Genomic DNA, 24,400 nt, shown 5'->3' with positions numbered 1-24,400 from the left:
TGCACACTGAGCTGCGAACGTAAAAGCGAACGGTTGTTGCTGGTTCAGATTATAACATTGGTCACCTACTGCTGTGTTGTTTTAGCCAGTTAGGTACCCTCTCGGCGATCATTTTCTGAGCTACGCCTCATGTCGGCGTATACTCGAATTGATTTGGCCTGTATTTATATTTTGAACCAGCAACCTCATGAGTTAACGTATACAACTGATCAGGTTGTATAACTGTTATCTTCATGGAAGCGGTTTTTAGCTGTCCGTCCCACTTAACGATGTTCTGTTAAATGGAGGATGCCTATTTCAATGCGCATTATCTGAATACTTCTTCATTCATTACCGATATCTTTCTTGATATTAGCTTCAAAAAATAAGGATTGTTCATTACACATAGTATTTTTTCAATACAGCCGAGTTCCATACATTTTTTAGAGGTGTCCCATCCGGGGTTTCCAAATAAAATGATCCTTGGATGACGACATCTCTTATTCGATAAGGCCCTTCCCAATTCGCAGTCAGCTTCCCATCTTCATTACCCTTACTAGTTGCTGCTGTTCTTCGTAGTACCAGATCTCCCACTTCTAAGGGCCTATGAGATACCCTTCTGTTGTATGCCCTGGACATTCTTTCTTTAAATGCAGCTGACTTAACTGCTGCTTTCTCTCTTAGCTCTGGCAGAAAATCTAGTTGCTGTCGTAAGAGTAGATCATTCTGGTCTTCACAGTAATGTTGAACCCTAAATGTCGGCAACCCAACCTCTGCTGGTATGACCGCTTCTGTCCCGAAAACCAAGTTATAGGGTGATTCTCCTGTGGCTTCTCTTATTGTCGTCCTGTTTGCCCACAATATCTCTGGTATCAAATCTGCCCATAAACCCTTTGCATCCTCGATCTTCTTCTTCACTGCTGTTATGATTTGCTTGTTTGCTGCCTCTGCCTGGCCGTTAGACTATGGATGGCATACCGCTGCATAAGCAAACTTCACTCGATACATCATTAAAAGATCCTTGACCGGCTTACAGTCAAATTGGGTTCCATGATCAAACACCATCGCCGTTGGCAGCCCGAACCTCGTGAAGATGCTTTTCCATATAAACTTCTTTACTTCCAATGTCGTTATCTTCGTTACTGGTTCTGCCTCTATCCATTTGGTGAAGTAATCAATTCCCACTATCAGATACTTTCTTCCACCTGTGGCTGATGGGAATGGGCCTACTATATCCATTCCCCACTGGGCAAAAGGGATTGGGTTCAGTATCGGAGTTAGATCGTTCGGGGGCAAGTTGATAACTGGGGCAAACCTTTGGCACTTTTCACATCTTTTAACATAAGCCATTGCATCTGTGTTCATTGTCGGCCAGTAATATCCCCTTCTCATTGCCTCTCTGGACAAGGCTCTTGCTCCAAGGTGGTTTCCACAGCTTCCCTCATGTAATTCTTCTATTAACCTTGCTGATTCCACATCCGTTATACACCTTTGCAATGGTAATGAAAACCCCCTTTTGTACAACTGGCCCTGGTACATAACGAACCACACACTATCCTTCTGTAACCTTTTCAGCTCTCCTTTGTCTGTTGGCCCTACACCATGAACAATGTATGCCAGTATTTTATCATACCATTGATCCCCCACTTCAACACAACAGACATCCACCGACATCTCATCTATGCTTCTCTGCCTTAAAACCTCAACCATTACTGTTCTTTCCAAGTCATTGAAGCTTGAACTTGCCAATCTTGCCAATGCATCTGCTTGAGCATTTTTCAATCTCGGAACCAATTTAATCTCAAAGTATTGCAACTGAGTTGTTAACTGTTTCATTTTCTCCAAATACTTCACCATTGCTGGCTCTCGAGTTTCGTATTCCCCACTAAACTGGCTTGACACCAGCTGGGAATCAGTTGTCAAAACTAGCCGTTTTGCTTCTGCCGCTATTGACAGCTGCATTCCGGCTACCGCAGCTTCATACTCGGCCTCATTATTTGTTGCCTTGAACTTAAATTTCATGGCGTATTCAAATATTTTTCCATCTGGAGCCGTTATCACAACTCCGACCCCTGCCCCCGTTGCTGTGGCTGATCCATCAACTGATACCTGCCATGTTCCCAACTCCTCTTCTTCATCTGTGTATGTGGTTTCAACAATAAAATCTGATAATGCTTGAGCCTTAATTGACGTCCTAGGCTTGTAACTTATTTCATACTCCGATAACTCTACTGCCCATGTCAGTAGTCTACCAGACGTATCCATTTTGCGCAGTGACTTCTCCAGGGGATGATTGGTGAGTACTCCTATCGGATGTGCATCAAAGTAAGGTCTTAACTTCCTGGCTGCTACTAGTACAGCTAAAGCCATCTTCTCTATAACTGGATATCTGCGTTCTGCCGCATTCAAGACATGGCTGACAAAGTAAATCGGTTGTTGTTGTCTCTTCCTTTCTACCAACAAAACGGCCGCTATTGTTTTTGGTGATGCTGAGATGTATAATTGTAACACTTCTCCCTTCTCAGGCCTGGCAATTGTGGGAAGAGATTTAAGATGATTCCTCACTACTTCTAAGGCATCACTTTGTTCTTTTCCCCACTCAAATGCCTTATTCTTTCTCAGCACCATAAAAAACGGGAGTGCTTTATCAGCTGATTTGCTGATAAATCTTGTTAGCCCTGCCATCCTGCCCGTTAACCTCTGTATATCACGGATGGTTTTTGGTTGTTTCATTTGAAGCACCGTATTCACCTTATCGGGATTCGCATCTATCCCCCGTTCACTAACCATGAAACCTAAAAACTTCCCTGATCTCACCCCAAAAACACACTTCTCTGGATTCAACTTCATTTGATATTTTCTCAAGGTTTCGAATGTCTCCCTCAGATCGGCTATATGGTCTTCTTTGTTCTTACTCTTTACTATCGTATCATCCACATACACCTCAACATTCCGCCCTTTCTGTTTCTCAAAAATCTTATCCACTAACTTCTGATAGGTTGCCCCTGCATTTTTCAACCCAAACGGCATTGCCTTATAACAATACACACCTACATCTGTTATAAAGGCCGTTTTATTTCTGTCGGCCTTATGCATGTTGACCTGGTGATATCCTGAGAATGCATCCAGAAAACTAAGCATGGCATGACCAGAGGTCGAATCTACCAGCCTATCTATCCGAGGTAATGGGTAGCAATCCTTAGGGCAAGCTTTATTCAAATCTGTAAAATCCACACACATTCGCCATTTCCCTGTCGGCTTCCTCACCATTACTACATTTGCCAACCATTCGGGATATGTACAGGGTTCTATAAACCCTGCTGCCAAGAGCTTATTCACCTCGGCCTGGATCGCTTCTATCTTCTCAGTCGAGAAATTACGCTTCTTCTGCCTTATCGGCCTAAACTTTCTATCAACATTCAGCTTATGTTCCATTACCCCAGGATGTATGCCTGGCATCTCACTGGTCGAGAACGCAAAGACGTCGGCGTTCTCGCGCAATAAACTTATCAGGTTACACCTGGTCTCCACATCCATATCTGCCCCAACTTTCACTGTTCTACTGGGGTTGCCTGGCTGCAATTCAACTTGGACGGTTTCTCCGCCGGGCAACGGCCTTGGTGTTTCTTCAGGTCTTGCATTAAAGTTTTTCATTGTCAAATCTTGCACTGTCGGTTCACCTTCCCTTGTTGGGTTGCATGGAACTGCGGCATCACCAACTGGGTTCTTCAAAGCTATTACATAACAGGCTTTCGACATAACCTAACCTCCATACACCTTTTCCACAGCTCCCAAGTTTGATACATAGGCTATTGCCAAATGGTATGTTGATACAACAGCCTGCATGTCATGAATTATCGGTCTGCCGATAATTGCGTTATAAGCCGACTTGACACCTATCACCAAAAACTCTGCCATCACATCCCTCGCTTGTGGTCCATCACCAATCCTTACAGGCAACACAATGCTCCCTTCTGGCCTCACTGTCGACCCATTAAAACCGATCACAGGGTATGATACCGGTTTCAAGTATTGCCTTCCTATATTCATTTCGGTAAAAGCCTGCATAAACAACACGTTCGCTGAGCTACCTCCATCCACCAGCACCCTTTTGATGTCAGCCCCATTGATCTTGGTTATCAGGACTAACTGATCATCATGTGGGAACACTACACCTCGTGCATCTTCTTCCGTAAATACAACTTGTGGTATTGATGCCGGCCGAGGACGATCATCTACATCTAAAGCACAAACTAGATGACGGTGCTCCGCTAGATGCTTCTTCGCTCCACTAATCGTCCCTCCATAAATCGGCCCCCCCGTTATCACATCCACTCTTCCTGTAGATAACGGTGGTACTCCTGCATCCCCTTGTCGGACTATCCTCCCCTGTGTCCTTTCGGGCCCCGCTTCTATCTGCTGCCTCTCAACTGTTTGTGTTGGTTGCTGATTTCTGCCGGTATTCAATCGGTATTGTGTTAGGTGCCCTTTCCTGATCAACTCCTCAATGTTGTCCTTCAATTGGGTACACTCTTCTGTATAATGCCCCACATCCCTATGGAACATACAGTACTTCTTCACGTCCCTCGACCTTGCTTTCATGGGAATCGGCCTTGACCAATCTTCTCTGTTCTGATTCACTGAGTAGATTGCAGCCCTTGGTGTATTCAGGGGGGTGTAGGTGTTGTATCTCATTGGCAGCCTTGTCGGTCTGGTATCTTGCCGACTTCCTCCTCCCCTTCCTGGGGCAGGAGCTCTCGGCCTGCTCCCTCCAGACGAGGTCCCCTCATTTTGACTTTGCCCCTTTCCAGCCACCATATGCCTGCTACTCGTCTTCAACAGCTCCTCGCTCTTTATGTAATCGTGAGCTTTGCTGAACGCTGCCGCCAATGTCGGCAGACTCTTCCTTGTAAGATACCTTTTGAAATCCGAATCAACTAACCCATTCATCAAAGCCATCACGACTATCTCCTGTTGTAACTTCGGAATAGTGTTTGCTTCATTGTTAAATCTCCTGATGTAATCCCTCAGAGATTCATCTGGTTTCTGCTCCACGGCCATCAATTCTCCAGAAGTTCTCTGCCTTACGCTATTACTGACATATTGCCCTACAAACATCTCAGTCAGTCTTTCAAAGCTATCTACTGATCCAACTTCAAGGTTGTTAAACCAATCGGCTGCAGCCCCAATCAAAGTTGTCGGAAAGACCTTACACCAAACTGCATCTGAGTTTGTGTACAGCATCATGTGTCCCTCATAAGACGTTATGAATCTTGCCGGATCCCCTCTTCCATCATATCTATAAGTCGGCATTTTCACCTTCTCCATTGGTTGATCTAAGATGTGCTGGGCAAATGGGGATGCCCTTAACTGCACTACCGTGCGTACTGCTTGACCTGCTACTTGCGAGCTTCTTTGCTGCTGAGTTCTGGTATCCACAACACGACTCGAGGATTGCTCATCCTGCCGTGATGTTGTGTGCGTCCTTTCTGACGACTCATGTCGGGGTCTCCTTGACGAGTTCTCCAGCTGATTGTGTTGTTCCTCCTGGTGACGGTGCGATGTTCCTCTATCGGCCTGGGCAGCTTCTCTTTCAGCCCGTGCCGCCTCAGCCTCCTTTCTCTTCTTACTCATTGCACTCATCACCCTTGCGGCTGTTTCCAATTCATCTGGAGTGAATGCCGCCATAGGATCCTCTGCCTCCCCCCCTCCTGTAGGGGGGGTTATCGGCATATGGAACTGATTACCCTCTAGGGTATGGGATTCATCTACTATCTCCACCTGGGGTTGTCCTACTGGTATTCCATTGTTAAAATTGTTTCCGGCCATGATTATTGTTGTTGTATATATATTTTGTGTGAGGTTCTTAGGCGATAGAAGTGATCAACTGTCCCCTCCTTCTAGCGCCAAATTGTTTCTGTCTGATCCCGACTCCTCCAGGAACTCGGACCTGAGATTCTGATACCCCTATCGGCAAGCTGAGAACCTACACAATGAGAAGAAGTTAGCTAACCCCGGGGTGATCCGGGGATAACCACTCCGATGATAAAGTCAGAAAGTGTTTGAGAAAAGAAGATAAGTAAGAGAGAGAAAGTAGAGAGAGATTAGAGAGAGAGTAATTAATGCCCCCATTAATGAGGTCTTACCAACTATTTATAATAGTTTACCTTGACAGGTGGCTCTCATCCATGCAGAGCCTTTTGTGCCAAGTGTTGAGCTTCTGTTGCCACGTGTTAAATTGCGGCAGGCCGACATGTCCTCTTTCTGTAACATATCAGCATCTTCTTGTGATTTGGTCGTGTGCTTTCGCAAGATATCGGTCACGCCCAGATATCATCCTATACACCAGCTCAATAATCATGCAATTTGGCTTCCTCATCATATCAAGCTCGGCACTCGACCGTTTACTTTTTGAATGTTGGATGCTATTGGAAGGCATGCTCAGCACTCATTCTAGCTGAACGGTCTTTATAACCGTTTAGGAACTTGCTATGCTTGTTCTTCCAAGCATATCGTTTACATACTTAGTCTATCATGATGCCGAGGTAGATCTGAAGGTTCGGCAATCATGCCGATTCAGTATGCTCACAAGTTCGAGCTTTGTTATTTCTCTTGGCAAGGATGTCGCCTAGGAACTCCAAGGCCATATTTCCCTCACATGCCGTGTACAATTATCATGAAGTAGTATATACAATTATGCAAGTGTGATTGGACGACAGTCACTTTTACTTCTTTTTTTTTTTTGTTGGTATTGATTCATCCTTTGACATTATCTCTCAGATGTACTCATGAAATTTCAAGTATTTCTCAACTTGCAAATTTTTAAGGGCTCGTACATCTAGGCATGCCCTTTCCCCGCTTGGATAAAAATACCTTGGGCGACTTTTAGGACTACCTGATGTTCATCCGTCCATCCGTTATAGGGCCGAATGGATTCATCGACCACTTGGTCTGCATGGCTGAGTAGTTTAGCTAGGGAATGCCCCTGCTTGACATTCTACTCGGCTTGTATATTGTGCCCCCCTTTGGGTAGGGTTCTTAGACATTCGAGTGGGTGTGGCCGAGTTGTTCAGCTTCGGTGTGCTTTTGTTGAATTTTTATTCGGCCACCCCCTTATGTGATGCCTCGTTTTGGCGTACCCCATCACTACTCTCAATAGGTCAAAAAGTGTTGTTTTGGAATGGCAAATTTTACTCAATATTTTAGGGACCTAGGGTTTCTATGTTGATTGATTTAAGTGAACTTAATTAATCATCCTAACATTCAAAATCCTAAACATGCATCTAACATATAAATCACACATATATATAATCATGAATATATATATATATATATATATATATATATATATATATATATATATATATATATATATATATATATATATACATGTATATATATACACATACATACATATATATATATATATACATGTATATATATACAACTAGCATGACCCCTTGAGTCTTCAAGGGACGACTTTTGCAACTTCATGGTTTCGTCTTCCAAGAACCTCCGTCTTCAAGACATGACCATAATTATGCAAATACTAGTATCTACAATTAGGAATAATCTAAATAAGATACAAAAATACTCAATGGTTCGCAGACCGTATTTAGATTTTACAAAAATACATCACGGATCGCAATCCGTATTTTTTATCCTAATCGGGCCCCACTAGTTGCCATTTTTATAAAACCTGCTGGAGAATATACATTCCATTCATCCATTAACTATTTTTGAATGGCCTATGCATTTAACAACGATAAACAAGTAACAATGCACAAACACGCGAAAACTAGTAACTAATTTAGGTCGTTAATCCAATTAACACGCCTAATTAAAACTAGTCAAAGTTGTTTAACCGATTATGTAATTTAGCGCAATTAATATTGAAGCTCCCACTAAATTCCGCATCAATCTTAATTAATCTAATTAATTAAGTCAGTAAACCCAAAATTTTGCCAAAATTAAATTTTGCCAATGCCGCCCCAAAACCAAGGCCTAGCCTCAAAATTTAATTAAAATAATTAAAACGAAAACAATTAATTAAAATAATTAAAACGGTAAGAGAACACAAAAAATACGTAGTTCAAAATGTTTAAGTGCCTAGCACCAAGACTTGGAGTGCTCATTGCACCACATTGTTTCGCAAGCAATGTCCACGCACACCAAGGGATGCTTTGCCCTCGATTCCCGTGCAATATCCCCTGGGTTTTTAACCCAATTTTGCGTGACTAAATAATTAACTTTAAATTAATTTTCCAATTAATAAAATGAGCCAAAATGAAAAATTAATACAAGTCCAACTTAAATTAAAATATTAATCAAGGTGCACATAACCAAAATTATTTCCAAAAACCGATCTTTAATTAAATTGGTTTAACTTAGTGCAATAAAATGAACAAGGATAATAACTCACTATTAATTTAATATATTTAAATTAATCATGAGATTTTGACAAAATAAAGGGGGGTTGGAATTATGAACACAAATATTCAAATAAAGATTCCAACTTTAACTTGTGAATCCTTGAAAAATTATATCTTCCAATATGAAGATATATGAAATTTCTATCACAAGATTCAAACTTTATGATTCCAAACAACTCAATACATGATTAAATCAAAAGTTCAACCAAAAAATCATGGAATTTAGTAACTCAAAGTTTCAATCACTTAAACAATTAAAGATTGAATCTTTAGTACTTATAAGCATCAAAGAACAAATTTTTCACACTTAATGCAATGGATTTGCAATTATGTGAAAATATGAACCAATCTTTCAAGCACCAATTACTACAAAGTAACCATGCTCAAAGAGGTTTAAAGTTGCTGAAAAATTATGGAAAGAACCAAATACATAACCACCATAAATATGCCATTAAGATTCAAGGTTAGAAAGACTTAAAATTCTTCGTCAAAATGAAAAATCCCTCGAAAAAGGCATTTCTGGTCGGATTTTGGCAAAAAACACAGTCCTAAAAGGGTAAAATCATTTCCAGAACACGTTTTCCACCCAAAATTCACTTTTTTGGGCGAAAATCTAGGTTTTGGGCTAAAGACAGCTCTAATACGGGCTTCAAATAATAAAATAGAGCTACTAATCTAATTAGCAACATAAAACCAGAAAAATTAAGCCATAAAAACACCTTGAAAATTATGATTATAATAACCGATACCGCTAGTGGGTATCGATGAGTCTAACTCACCGCGGAAGAAAACCCGAGCCAAGACCACACTCACAATTAATATAATCACAAGATATAATTAACTTAAACAACAAGAATTAAGGAAAGATTATTACCTTTCACCCGTGCTTCGCTCTCAACAAGAGCTCTTACTTCGGAAAGCTTTTAGCTTCGCTTGCACGAAAATCTCCAACGGAATTCCACCCACAACACGACCCCGACAAGGTCCAATGCTTAGAGGTTAGCTAAGCCCGACCTAATACTCGAGTAACTATATGTGTTTAAAGTTTCCTCAATGGAGATGCCTTTTCTAACACCTTACTCAAGTGAACAATCCCAAGGTATGCCTTGGCTATTTATAAGGAGTGCTTCCTTGTGAATTCCACTCATCTTTCAATGTGGGACTTTTTCACAAAAAGATCCCACATAGAAAGAATGTTGAATTCAATCCTTAGTTAAATAAACCAAGAAATAACAAAGTAATAAGTGTTACATGGTTAGGTAAGGACCACTTCCTCACTTGCTCCCCAAGGCAACTCACATGCATTGTGATCTAACCATGTGGCACCCAACCTTGAGCCCCAAGTAAGGTTCGGTTGGGCCGCCACCTTTTGGCCCGCATCCATGACCTGCCAACCAGGTCCACAGTCCGTTGCCACATGGCATTGCTAACATGGTACGCTGCCACGTGGCGCGTTGCCACGTGGCACGCCGCCACCATGGTGGCTGCCACGTGGCGCACTTCTATTTGGCGCGCTTTCCTAGCCTTTCACGCGGCTAGGGTTTTTACTTGTTACTTGAAGCATTTTCCCGTCTCGCCAATTCCTAAATTTTGGCTCGACTTTTAAGATTCGGTTCCAACGCTCTAAGCTCAGAATCTGATGTCTTTGTTCACAATACTCGAGTGACTCATTAATTCCTTTCGGATTAATTCGTCGCGTCGGTCCATTAGTTCCTTGGGTGTGACCCGAAGGGTTCAATCAAGATTAAGTTGTAATATTAATTACTCATTAATATTACTGATCGAAAGCGGCCTCCACCTAGGCATTCCAATCACTTGACCTCACTGAATAATTAGCTTTTTAATAATTCCGAACCCTCTATCGGAATAATACTCATGTTCGAAGGACACCATTCCTATCACAAAGATGGAGGAGAGTTGAGTGAAGTTGTGAGACAATTACAGCTATTGCCCAACAACTCGACTAACAATGGGGATGATTAGGGTGAACTATTCAAGAACGTGGCACAAAGCAAACCACCAACCAATCAGGGAGAGCCTGACCCAACCATATTGGAAAATTGGTTAAGGGAGTTTGAGAAACTGTTTGAGGCAGTTGGGTGCCCAAAAAATTCTAAAGTTGGTTATGCTACTTATTACCTGAGAAGTGAAGCTGACCTTTGGTGGCAACAAAATGAAGCTACCATTAAAGCATTACCAGGATTTAATTGGACAAAGTTCCAGGAGAAGGTTAGAGATAAGTTTTACCCTAGCTTCTTGCAGAAGCAAAAGGCTGAAGAATTTTCAAATCTTAAAATGTAAGATATGTCAGGAACGGAGTAATATACAAAGTTTATCGAGTTGTCTTGTTTTGCTGAAGAATCTATAACTACAGAAAAAGCAAAGGGTAGGAAATTTGAGAGTGGCTTGACTACTGATTTGCAGCTAAAGTTATGTGGACAAGTATTCAAAACCTTGGATAAAGTGTATGAGAGAGCCGCACACCTTTATGCACTAGAAGTGAAGAAGAAGAAGAAGAAGAAGAAGAAGAAGAAGAAGAAGAAAGAATTAGCTGAAATAGAAGGGAAGGAGAAGAGAAAAGAGGTGGGACAAAATTCTGGAAACCAACAGGGTAACCAGAACGGTTTTAAGAAGCAAAAATACCACCATAACAACAACAACTTCCACAACAACAATTATTCCCAAAGTAACAATCGTCAAGCGGGACGAAATTTCAATGGGGGATCTAAGAACTTTAACCAAGGGAGTAACAAGGATGGAAGGCGTTATTTTTGCAAAAGGTGCAAGAATAACCACCCTAGGAAAGATTGTGATGGCTACCCTAGTTATTTGTTGTGCTTGCAATAAGCTGGAACATAGGGAGTATGAGTGTTTCTCTAAGGATCCTAATCGAAACAAGCTGAATAACAATTCAGGAGGGTCCCAAAGGCACTTTTAAGAGAACAACAACTATTCTGGGAATAAAGGAGTGTAGTAGAATGGAGCAAAGGGCAACAACAATAATATTGGGAATAACCAAGTGAAGGCAGGAGCTGCATGTAAGTTGAATGTAATGAGTAGGCATGAGGCCAATTCCACAAAAGATGTCATCACTGGTACTTTTTCTATTAACTCTATTCTTGTTAAAGTTTTGTTTGATTCTAGTGCAACTTTTTCTTTCATTTCAAAGACCATTGTTTCGAAACTATCAGACTATTTGAAAGCTGTAGAAGTAGTAGACTTGCCTATAACCATTCCCACGGGTGGGGTAGTAAAATGTACCAAAACCTTTAGGGATATGCCTTTAGAAATCGAGGGAAAAGTATTTCTGTCTAACCTCATCGAGTTTGGATTGAGTGAATTTGATCTCATTCTAGGAAGGGATTGGTTGAGCAAGTACAGTACAGAAATCAGTTGTCAATCGCAGAAAGTAAAAATGAGTACAAGTGAAAGTGAGTCGGTAACATATTGGATGCATGGTGAGACCAAGTGCCCAAGGATAATATCGGTGTTAAAGATGGCAAAGTACATTAAGAAAGGACATCCAGTATATTTTTATAGTGTGAGAAACATGGATTATGAGGAGAGAACAAAACTGGAGGATAAAGAGGTGGTGAATGAATTCTAGGATGTATTTCCAGAGGAGATCCCTAGAATGCCACCTAAGAGGGAAATTAATTTCACAATAGAATTAGTCTCAGGGACATCACCAATTTCCAAGGCACCATATCGAGCGACACCTGCAGAAATGAGTGAGTTAAAGGAGCAATTGTAGGTTTTATTGGAAAAAGGATACATTAGACCAAGTGCATCACCTTGGGGAGCGCAGTCTTGTTTGTTAAGAAAAACGATGGAAGTATGAGGCTATGTATTGATTACAAGGAGATGAATAACGTAATAATAAAGAACAAGTACCCATTGCCAAGGATTGATGACCTGTTTGATCAAGTGAGAGGGGCAACAGTGTTTTCTAAGATTGATTTGAGGTCTGGTAATCATCAATTGAGAATTGCAGATGAAGATGTTCCCAAGACTGCATTTAGAACAAGATATGGGCATTATGAGTTTACAGTTATGCCATTTGGATTGACAAATGCTCCAGCAATCTTTATGGATTTGATGAATAGGGTGTTCCATCCATTTATGGATAAGTTTGTGGTAGTATTCATAAATGATATACTGGTGTATTCGAAGAGCAAGGAGGAACATGTAGAACACCTAAGGGCAATTCTACAAACATTGAGGGAAAACTAGCTTTATGCAAAGTTCTCCAAATGTGAATTTTGGTTGGAGAAAGTAGCGTTTCTAAGTCACTTTGTGTCTAAGAATGGAGTAGAATTAGATCCAGCAAAGATTGAATTAGTGAAAGGTTGGCCTACACCGAAAACTGTGTCTGACATTAGGAGTTTCTTAGGTTTAGCAGGGTATTATAGGCGTTTTGTGAAGGATTTTTCAAACATTGCTAAACCTATGACCACTCTAATGAAGAAGGACAAAAAGTTTGAGTGAAATGACAAGTGTGAGGAAGCATTCCAACTCTTGAAACAGAAGTTAATTACAGCATGAGTGCTCACACTGTCGGACGATAGTGGGATCTATGATGTATATAGTGACGCATCCAATAATAGCTTGGGATGTGTACTTATGTAAAATGGAAAGGTGATTACGCATCAAGGCAGTTAAAGACTATGAAGTAAATTACCCAAATCATAACTTAGAATTAACTGCAATCATTTTTGCACTAAAGATTTGGCGGCATTACTTGTATGGGGTGAAGTGTAAGATTTATACAGACCATAAGAGTTTAAAATACATTTTCACTCAAAGGGATTTAAACTCACGCCAAAGGAGATGGTTGGAATATACGACAAATTATGACTTAGACATACAATATCATGAAGGGAAAGCAAATGTAGTTGTGGATGCTCTAAGTCGTAAGACTAGTCTTGAATTGAATACTTTGATAGTGGTCGATGAGTTATGTAGAGAAATGAGGAAAATGAACCTAGAAGTTGTAGATTGGGGAGTGCCAGTGATGAGTATCATTTATGGCACTCATTTAGATTCTTTTAGGATGATTTTTCATTACTTTTACTTCTCTTTTTACCTCTTTTTCTCTAACTTTACTTGTATTTTCTCTATTTTGCTTTTTCCTTAGTTACTTTCTTATTTTCTTGTTTTTCCTAGTTTATTTTGCATTTTCCTCTTTACTTGTTTGTTTTCCTTTGATTCTAGAAATTTGGTGATGTTCGAGGGGCTCAATGGCATTCTCTTGGGGTTTTCAAGCCAAAGATGTGTCCCGGTCCCTCCCTTTGAAGCCTAAAAGCAAAGGTGTGCAAGAGTTAAGTCTTCAAGGTTCCACCCTCATACCACATGGACGTGAAATGGCGGTGTTGAACCTACCAAGATGGCTCCTAGAAACTGCCTAAATCATGCATCATCCGGAGCTCACGGGGTCATCTTCGAGCGCACAAGAGGACATGCCCTGCTCCCATGGCGCGGCCGTGCGCGCAGGAGGAGTGGCCGCGCAGGTGCATGGCGCGGCCGCACGCGAGCCAGGAGCAGCCGAGCACTCTCTCTTCCCTGTTTCCGTACCCATTTTGTTGTGGACGCGCTATGGAGTGAGAGGTGGCGCCTTTTGAGGTCTCTTTTGGACGTCTAACTAACTTTTTAGTTAGATTTACTATATATAGATTTCCTTCATTTCTAGAGAGAGAATCATCAAAGAAGTTTAGACATAATTTTGATCATAATTTTAGCTTAGTTGAGAGTTTCTCTCTCTAGTTTTAGGGTAGTTTAGGAGTAGATTTAGAGATATAAAGTGAGAGATTTCAATGGTGATTTGAGAGATTGATGATACAAGGGTGACAATTGTGTTGAAGATTTTCTCTATTATTAATGAGCATTTATAACTCTATCTCATCTTATTGTTTTATTTAGATTCATGTTTGCTTGGTTTGATTTTGATGTTTGATCTTCATTAGTGTAATTGTTCTTCATATTTTGTTGATTCTTTATTTCTTAGTTGTTTGTTGTTAGATGATGATTCTTGAGTAGTTGTTTGGCTAGGGATTGGGTGAAACTTGTGTGATTGATTGATTGTGATTAATTTGGGAATTATGTTGATTGATTGTTGAGATTAAAGTGATTAATGTAAGTTTGTATGTGTGTAATTTGATTAGGCCTTGAGAATTATGCTAGATTGCATTGTAATTGCTAATGACACGACCAATTGCTTTAGGAATTGCAATTATCTATTGGTTTGGATTGTGATTCTCTTAGTTTGTTATTCGTAGAGACATCTAGCTTAACGATTAGGAGATAGCTCTTTGATTCCAATTGATAGCTCTTATCATTAGTTTTTACAACCTTTGATTAGCATGTTTGTCCCAAGCTGTTGCAATTGTCATGATTACTTGTTGATCCCCATTCCTAGTGTTTTATTTATTTGATTCTTTGTTTGTTATTTGTTAGTTTTACCTCTTTACCCTTCGACTTTAACCTAGCTTGGGCGCATAATTGAGAGCGCTTGAACATTACCGTTCCTTTGGGTTCGACCCTTGACTTACCTTTATACTTTTATTTAGGTTTGTGAAGTGTTTATAAATTTAGTTTGACTTAGGGAGGATTAGTCAACGACCTAGTTTTCACCCTCGTCAACCAGTAGGCATACTTGCGAACCTAAGCATCCAACCAACAGTATTTGATGAGATAAGGGAAAATCAAGCAGGAGATGTGAAGTTGGATAGGATTCGCGAGAAGATAAAACAAGGCAAAGCTGCAGATTTCAAAATTCATGAAGATGGGAGTTTAAGGTACAAAGGTCGTTGGTGTGTACTACAGAAATGTGAGAAGGTTAAAAGAAAATTAATGGAAGAGGGTCACAATACACCATACTCAGTGCACCCAGGAAGGGACAAACTATATAAGGATTTGAAAAAGGTGTATTGGTGCCCTAGAGTGAAGAATGAGGTTGCGGAATTTGTAGCAAAGTGTTTGACTTGTCAAAAGGTGAAGATAGAGCACAAGAGACCACAGGGAACTGTGCAATCATTGGAAATTCCTGGATGGAAGTGGGATTGTATATCAATGGACTTTGTGACTTGCCTCCCAAAGTCAAAGAGCAAAAATGACACCATTTGGGTAGACTTACAAAATCTGCGGTGTTCATACCAATGAAGGAGACCTGGATGATGGAGCAACTTGCAAAAGCTTACATCAAGAACGTAGTGAGATTACATGGAGTTCCAAAAGATATTGTGTCTGATAGAGATTCTAGGTTTCTTTCAAAATGTTGGAAAAGTGTGCAGGAAAACTTTGGTACAACACTAAAGATGAGTACATCATTTCACCCTACCACAGATGGACAAACTGAAAGAACCATACAAACCTTGGAAGATATGTTGAGGGCTTATGTTATAGACTTTCAAGGGGGATGGGAAGAAATAATAGTTACCATGCAAGCATAGGCATGGCTCCATTTGAGGGTTTATGTGGAAGAAAGTGTTGCACTCCAATTTGTTGGAACGACATAAGTGGAACAATGATCTTAGGGCCTCAAATGATTGAGGATACAGTCAAACAAGTGAGGGAGATTCAAGCTAAAATTCAAGCAGCTCAAGACCGTCAAAAGAGCTACGCAGATTTGAAGCGTAGAGAAGAAGAATTTGAGGTTGGTGACAAAGTGTTGTTGAAAGTGTCACCAATGAAAGGAGTGATGAGGTTTGGAAAGAAAGGAAAGCTTAGTCCAAAGTACATTGGTCCATATGAAATACTACAAAGGATAGGCGAAGTAGCTTATAGGTTGGCCTTACCTATGGAGTTAATTAAAGTACATGATGTATTTCATGTATCTCAGTTAAGGAGGTATATCCCAGATAAGTCTCATGTGCTACAACCTGAAACCATTGAGTTAGATCAAAGCTTAACCTATGAGGAAAGACCTATCAAGTTCCTTGACAGTAAAGTGCGTAGTACACGCAATAAGAATGTTAAGATTGTTAGAGTGCTATGGACTAACCAAGAGTATGAGGAAGCAACTTGGGAAGCTGAAGATGAGATGAAAAAGAAATATCCCGAGTTGTTTCAGGTATGTTGAGTTACGGGGACGTATCTCGTTTTGTTTAATGGGGTAGAATGCGGTAGAATTTCGTGCTTTTTCCCCATATTTTTAGTTATCTTTGTGCTTTTTGCACAATTTTAACGAGTATTTTGAATAATTTTGATCTTAAAGTGTTACTACAAGGTGAAATTATGATAAAAAAAGTATAGCAATATTATACAAAGTGAGGAAAAAGTTTGAATTTCGTTACCCAAGTTTCGGGACGAAACTTCTTTTAAGGGGGGTAGACTGTAATACCCCGTATTTTTATACGTATTTTAATTTAAATAAGTATTTCGTAAAGTATTTAAATAATTCGAAATGAATTATTTATGGTATTTTAATTATTTATTTAATAATTTTGGAAATACTTTATTTTATTATTGAAAAATATAGTTTGGGGCATGTGATTTTATAAAAGGAAATTTTTAAAGTCAAAGTCAAATATAAGATTGAATAGGAAAGGGATTAATTAAGGGTAGGAAGGGAATTTAAGTTTAGGAGGGTTTCTAGAGAAAAGGGATATAAATATTCAATACATGGACAAATTGAACTTTGCCCGGAGTGAAGAATACCCAAAGGTAATTTTCTCTCTCCCTTCTCTCTTATTTTCCCTCTTCTTTCTTAATTCCCCTTCCCCTTATTTTATGTCACACAGCCGACCACCACCACCACTCACCGCCGTGCGCCGCCGCAACCACCAGCGGCACGCCAGCTGCCGTGGCGACACCGGCGGGCATGGTAGCAGCCCAGCTGCGTGTCGTGGTGGTTGTGTGCGTGCGGTTTTTGAAAAAAAAATTATTTTTTTTAATTCTTTTGCTTTAATCCTAAACTAGCCTTTAATTAATTGATGTTTTAGGATATTTGTGATGATTTTATGATGTTTGATTATAAGTATTATGCAAATAAATTTTCAGATTTGGTTTTGATTTAAAAAGCCCTAAATTAAAAACCCTAGGTTTCTAAATTAGTATATGTTGATGGAAATTGATTATAGGTGGTCTAAATCATTGAATTAGGTGTTTTAAAACATATTTACAGCAAGTTATAATGATTTAATAAAATAACGCAAAGTGAAAGAAATTACGCACCAAAACTCTTGGAACGTATATACCTTGAGTATGAACATATGAGGGGAGTTATAGGGTTTTATATTAAACCATAACTTCTAATAGCTGGGAGTACAGGACGTTGTATATTTCTTTTTTATTATTATGCGCAGGAATTCTGCCACTTACGAGTGGTTCTTTTATACTGGCACGGTTAGCTCCCGTGTTAGTAACCCTTTATTGGGGCAGGTTAGGGGGAAAACTCATTCGATGCGTAATAAATGCTAAATGAATAAATTAGTTATTTATTTGAGGGTCATGTTGTATGTTGTATACTTGTAACCAGGTGCAACAAGGTAAGTTGTGTGATGATAGGTGAAAGCATGTTAGTGTGTTTTATTTACGCTTATGTACTCAGCATTGCTGATTGTGTGTTTGTATGTTTGTTTGACCTTGTCTTTACTTTGACCCTACGATGACCCATTTCTAATGGAGAGTAGTGGGGACAAGTAGAGAGGAGCTTTTCAGGTGATGAAGCATATTCATGATGGGCATGAGTGAAGAGCGATTCATACTTAGTTTCTATAAGATTCGATATGATTTATTGCTTTGATTATTTTATATTATGTTTGTGAGACTAACACAAAGGTTTTTAAGTTGTTTGGTTTTTAATAAGGCCTACAATGGTTCCGAGTTGTAGGTTGAATTCATTTTACTTTGGTTTGACTTTACTTTCGTTTGGTTGACTTTTGAAGTTGACTTGTCTTGAATGTTTTTAAAGATAGTCTTCCGTTGTGTGTCTTTGATATTTGCCTTAGCCGTTTTCAAGGTGGCGGTAATGTCTTAGATTTTCCTATTTTGAGTTTTAAAAATAGAAAAACAGGTATTTTAAAGAAAAGGAATTTCTAGGGTGTTACATGAACGGTTTACAAGTTCCTAAAACTTGTTGGCGACTCTTTTATCTCTAGATTCCTTCCCTTTGGACGTCATCACGCTTAAGTGCATGATCATAGTGGGGCTCAAAGTTGACTGTTTGAAATATTCCTTACACCCGCAGGCTGACCAAGTAGGACTCCCCTTGAAGGAGATCGTACACCTATAAATAAGGGATAAAGTATAACGAAAAAAGAGGTAAGACACACAAGTTATAGCACACTCTCTCTCTATATAAGTACACTTTCTCTCTCTCTCTAAACATATTCTAACTTAAGTATCGGAGAGGGGTTCCTCGAGCCACCTTCGAGGGCAGTCACGTGTGTTCCCTTGTGCAAGTTACCAGCTGAACCCAGCCTGTCCCAGTCTGAACCCTTGGCTCCGTACCCGGAACATTACCATACCTAAGGGTAATGGTTTCCACCCATGCATGTGTTACCTCTCTTAAACCTAATGTAACAATTACCTTTACCCTCCTCAAACAAAAATAAAGATAAATAGATTTAAGCGATTCCTTTTCATGATTAAACCAAATAAATAAAAAGATAAGATTTAAATAATTCCTTTCCTCTCACTTATTTGTTTTATTTCCACTCAATTTCTGTTAGTCATACCAAATACCCCCTAAGAATACTAACCAATTTTCCAATCGATTATCTCTAACACCATAATATAGGGCCATTTCTTTTTCGAATTTAATTTCTTAAAGGGACTAGGACCAATATTATCTTCAACACTAGATGAGAAACGATAAAATATCTCTAATCAATAATGTAAGGTCCGTGAATTAAATTGGATTAGGGCCGATTGTTTATTTGGTTTTCTTAGCTAGTACGTTTTTAGGTTGGCATTTTGCAACTCTAAAGTGCTCTATTATTGTTTTTGTTGAACTTTAGTAATGTCACTGTTTTTCCTGAAAACAAATAAAATAAATAAAGACAAAAATAGTTTATGTAGTGTGAACTTCTAAGAGGTTGCAAACAAGATTCATATTGTTTTTGTGTGATGAGTCATTGAGGTTATGATGGTGGAGTTTCATATTTTGTTATGTTGTAAATTAGTTTATAACAGATATAAATCGAATTCAGTCATATTTTTGCATGCATCCAAATTCGGTTGGATCAAGATCAGATTATTTAATTGGAAAAATTGTTAAGAATAATCCCATCTTTGTCACTTCGACTCAAAAAAATTCCACCTTTAATTAATCTGATAATAATCCCACCTTTAACCCCCATCTTCCCAAAACAGTCCCATTTACCTATAACCTGTTCAACAAGTTAATTTTCTTTTTTTAAATTTTTATTTTTAAAAGCAACACAACCACACACACCATAACCACTATCTTCTATAGCCATCACCACTCCACCATAACCACCACCCAAAAAAAAACCCCTCTTTTCCTTCCCCGCAGCTCCACCAAACTGGCCCCTCAACCCCAAACTGTCACCTCACCTCCTCTCATCTAACCCCCACCCGACTGGACCGGCGAACCTCCTCCCCGGAAAACTCGAAACCCATGGCCACACCTCTGAATCGAAGCCCCAACCCCTTGAAACCCAAGTAAACCACACCCCCACCATCTAATTTACAAATCAAGTTTAAAAAACCTCGACCATAATTTATACTCAATTTCAATGTCCAACTTTTGAGTTTCTTCACACTTCTGTCCAAAAAAAATCAGTCACAGTGTCTACAAAATTGCTAGTGTGAGATGAGAAGGCAATAAAAATTGATTAAGATCATAAAATAAAGCTTTAATTTGATTGCTTTTAGAAGTCACAACTTTATATGATAGATTGGATGGTTTGTGCAAATGATTTGAGGCAGAGAAGACAATCACTTAATAGCAAGAGGAGGAGAATTCGGGGAAGGGGATGAGGATGTGACTGTTCAGCGGGCAAAGGGGTGGGGACGGCTTCGGCGAACAGGAACAGTAATGGATAGGTGTGTCATGTACTCATGTGTGGGGCTAATTCAGTTGGGGAGAGGGAAGAGGAAAGAGAGGGGCTGCTTTTTTTTTTTTTTGAAGTAATTTTTTTTTTAGTTATTTAAAAAAACCAATTAAAAATTGACACATGTCATAACACCCCATATAACCGGTCACCACCTTAAGAAATCGGTAAAGGGACTGTTTTGGGAAGATAAGGGTTAAAGGTGGGATTATTCCCAGAATACTCAAATGTAGGATTATTTTGAGCAGAAATGTTAAAGGTGGGATTATTCTTTTCTATTTTTCCAATTTAATTTTATGTAATATTTGAGTTTAGAGCAAGTCAAACTTAGTTCTCTTATGTTGCAAGGTATTCTGAATTTCTGATATGTTCATATGTATCTTCTAAGTTTTTGTCTAATCTCGTTTCATAACTCTCATTATAACAAAGATATGTAATATTAAGGTCTTGTTCACTTTATCTTATGTTTGCTGAACTAAAATTATTTTTACTGAGCTTTAATTTTTTTTTTTTTTTTTTTTTTTTTGCACTTCAATTATTTTTATTGAATTGAAATTAATTTTACTGAACTGAATTTATATTTACCAATATGTTTCCTATTTTAAAGTTTCTAATCTTTCACTAAAATGAAATTGTATTTATTAAACTGATATTATTAACTTAATATATTTTTAAGCTAAAGCGAACATGACCTTACTCGGATTCCATTTAGACTTGTAGTTCTCCCCTGATCTAATCTAAATATTAATTTTTTATGAATTGGTTGTTTGATTTAACCAAACTTTAACTTTATATGTATATTAAGTCGTAGGGAAATATTGTGTCGAATTGGATCTTATTAGACTTGTATTAATGAGTATTTAACAAATATATTATTTTATATAAAAAAAAAATCATCGTTAAAGATATTTAACAATAAAAATTCACACATATAGCAATAAAGTATGGTCCAAATTTATTTTTTCAAATATGATATGAACTAATTAGTTTATCTTTCTAGATATGAAATAATTAACTAGGTTAAAGGTTTACTAATATTTGGACAATTTCTTTTCGACTTAATAAATTACGGAGAAAAAGTAGCTGCATGTGAATAACATACAAATCACATATATTATATAATTAAGGGAAGATCTTAGAAGATGCCTCCGTTTAATTTATTGACACGATTTAACTTTTTTCACTATTTATATCTTACTTTATTCTAAACATACAAAACATCATTAATTTGAATGAAAAAACTAACTCCATTAGTAGTTTCATTTTATTTTTTTCCCGTCTTCAATTCAACCTCATTAGCTAACTCTCTCTCTTTCTCCATAATGGTGGATTTAAGGCTTTTAAGCAATGTCTCTCTCTCCTCCTCCTTCTCCATTTTTTAAAAATTCACATAGGTGCTAAAATTGGGTCCAACCTTACATTTGAATGTCTTTACAATATAAAGACTCAACTTAAAGCCTAATTTAACATTTACCATCCCGCAACATCCACTAATATCAATTTAAATATAAAATCAAAAAACATATATGTGAAATAAAAATAATATAAACCAAATTTGTATTAGGAAAAGAAACAAAGAGCTAGGAAGATTAAGAGTTATTTATCTTCTTTCTTTTTTCATAAAAATTATTTTAATTTAAAATTAATGAAATTAATTAATGGGTTACATGATATTGACCCATGTTGTCCATTTTGGACCTAATCTGCACGGATTTATTTTTGAGCACCATCTCAAAAAACCTCATATTAATTGGAGTGTGTACTCATTTATAAAGAAGTCTTTTCTTTTTAATTAATTCTTCTATGTGGGAGTTGGGATGAACAACCCCAACAAAATATCGTGCTTTTGTTCCATGACGGTAGCTTTTATAAATTTATGTTTCATGAAAATAATGCAAGTATGCAACCATAAAATCGAAGAATGCCAATTAGTCAAATTGGTATAAAAGTTAGAATCCTTGTGACATATTGATATAAAAGTTATCGCCAGCGACAGATTGGTATAAAAGTTAGTCACCGATGACATATTGGTATAATAGTTACCATGTGATGACATATTGGTTTAAAAGTTTATTAGTGATGACATTTAACCCTCTTTCTTGTTAGAATAATAAGCGTATATTGTACAAATGATTATTCTTATTCTTGTAGCTAAAATCTATTGTTTTTCTTTACCTTTTTTAAAAAAAAAATTAATTTTTATTCTCCCAATATTTATTGTAAATTTTTTAGACACTATTAAAAGCCCCAAAAAAAGGGAAAATAGGAAAATATAGAGAAATATTCTAGATTATGTAGAAGAATTAATCAAGAAAAATTATAAGATCAAACTCTTTGATTAAATATTTTCAACATTATATCGAGCTTTTTTTTTCCAGTACTCAATTTTATATTATATATTTGCTCCTAACTTCTTAAATATTACAACTTATTACACGCCAATTTTAACTTTTGAGACATTAAATTATAAAAAAATTCTCTTTCCATTCATTTTTTGAGATTTTTTTTTTTTTAACTCACAATTTTTTTTTTTTTTTTTTTTTTTTTTTTGTTATTATTCATCCATTTTCTTAGGTGAATGAGCATGAAGGAGAGAATTATTTAGCATAAAATGATAATTAACAACAACAAAAAATTTTAAAAAAAAAACTCATTCGGCAAGAAAAGAAGGGTGAAATTAAATGTCACAACTTGTTAATGTTTATGAATTTGTCGCAATTTGTTAACTTTTATACTAATATGTCGCCGATGACTAACATTTATTTCAATTTGTCACAACTTGCTAACTTTTATACCAATATGTTGCCGGCGATAACTTTTATACCAATATGTCACAAGGATGCTAACTTTTATAACAATTTTGCTAATTGCCCAAAAGAATGTGAGTAGAATAACACCTTTGAATCATTCAAATTGGTTCAATTTTACAAAATCATAAAAGACCAAGGCCTTGTTTGGTAAATGGCTTTTGGTTGGCTTTTTCATTAGGTTTTAGCTTTTGGCTTTTTTCTTTTAGTCAAACAACCAAAATATATGTTTGGTAAATGGCTTTTCAGCCAAAAAAAAAAGCTAGTCTTACTAGCTTTTTGGTTTTTGCTTTTGGCTTTTTATTAAACAAATTACTTTTTTATCCTTGATTAATGATTAATAATTAGTGATTAGTAACTAATAATTAATAATTAACAATGAATAATTAATAATTAATAAGTACTAATTAATTTTTACTAATTAATAACTAATAATTAACAATTAACAATTAACAGTTACTAATTAATAATTAATAATTAATAATTAATAATTACTAATTAATAATTAATAATTAGTAATTACCAATTAATTTTTAATTATTAATAATTATTAATTAATAGTTAATAATTAATAATTAGTAGTTAGTAATTAATATTTAATTACTATTAATAATTAGGAGTTAATAATTAATAAGTAATAATTAATATTTAGCAATTAGTATTTAAAAATTAGTAATTAATAGGTGATAATTAATAGTTAATAATTAATAAGTAGTAGTTAATAATTAATAATTAGTTATTATTACTCCCTCCGTCCCCGATTGATAGTCACTTTTGAAGAAAAATCACGGGAATTAAGGAGTATTAAAGAAAGTACATTGAAAAAGTAAATTTACATTGGATATGCAAAAAAGTAAATAGAGAAAGTAATTAAAGTACATGGGAAAGTAAAATTTATATTGGAAAATTAAATTTGCACAAATATTTTTGCAAATGTTAGAGAATTTTGGTAAAAAAAATAATATTAATGGTCCTTGAAAAAAGCAAATGTGACTAACATTTTGGGTGCCCAAAAATGGCAAAAGTGACTATCAATCGGGGACGGAGGAAGTAGTACTTAATAATTAATAGTTATATTATTAATTATTAGTACTTAATAATTACTAGTTAGTAATCAACAATTAGTAATTAGTAATATATAATTAATAATCAGTAATTAATAATA

The 24,400-nt window shown here is 37.2% G+C and overlaps 2 protein-coding genes across 2 annotated transcripts; both read right to left on the bottom strand.

Moving 5' to 3' along the window:
* Positions 1 to 378: 378 nt before the first annotated feature.
* LOC145575360 (uncharacterized) lies at positions 379 to 3,738 on the bottom strand. Its single transcript, XM_081633240.1, has 5 exons — positions 3,218 to 3,738; positions 2,212 to 2,506; positions 1,771 to 2,088; positions 1,099 to 1,668; positions 379 to 942 (listed from the first exon to the last, which is right to left on the bottom strand). Exons 1-5 carry the CDS (start codon positions 3,736 to 3,738, stop codon positions 379 to 381), a joined length of 2,268 nt encoding a protein of 755 aa, XP_081489366.1.
* Positions 3,739 to 3,741: 3 nt separating this feature from the next.
* LOC145575359 (uncharacterized) lies at positions 3,742 to 5,097 on the bottom strand. The gene has a single exon (XM_081633239.1). It carries the CDS (start codon positions 5,095 to 5,097, stop codon positions 3,742 to 3,744), a length of 1,356 nt encoding a protein of 451 aa, XP_081489365.1.
* Between the last annotated feature and the right edge of the window lie 19,303 nt (positions 5,098 to 24,400).

The sequence above is a fragment of the Chenopodium album genome, chromosome 13, assembly GCF_948465745.1.
Source record: "Chenopodium album chromosome 13, dcCheAlbu1.1, whole genome shotgun sequence".
NCBI lineage: Eukaryota > Viridiplantae > Streptophyta > Magnoliopsida > Caryophyllales > Amaranthaceae > Chenopodium > Chenopodium album.
Note: the sequence above shows the minus strand (reverse complement) of the source record. Positions and strands in the feature narration are given on the sequence as shown.

Excerpts from the sequence above, each read along its gene's own strand:
- LOC145575360 (XM_081633240.1), bottom strand. The coding sequence starts at position 3,738 with ATGTCGAAAGCCTGTTATGTAATAGCTTTGAAGAACCCAGTTGGTGAT. Across the intron at positions 1,669-1,770 it reads AATACTTTGAGATTAAATTG|AGAAGCATAGATGAGATGTC; the intron begins GTTCCGAGATTG and ends GTTTTAAGGCAG. Across the intron at positions 943-1,098 it reads CGAAGATAACGACATTGGAA|TCTAACGGCCAGGCAGAGGC; the intron begins GTAAAGAAGTTT and ends TGCCATCCATAG.
- LOC145575359 (XM_081633239.1), bottom strand. The coding sequence starts at position 5,097 with ATGTTTGTAGGGCAATATGTCAGTAATAGCGTAAGGCAGAGAACTTCT.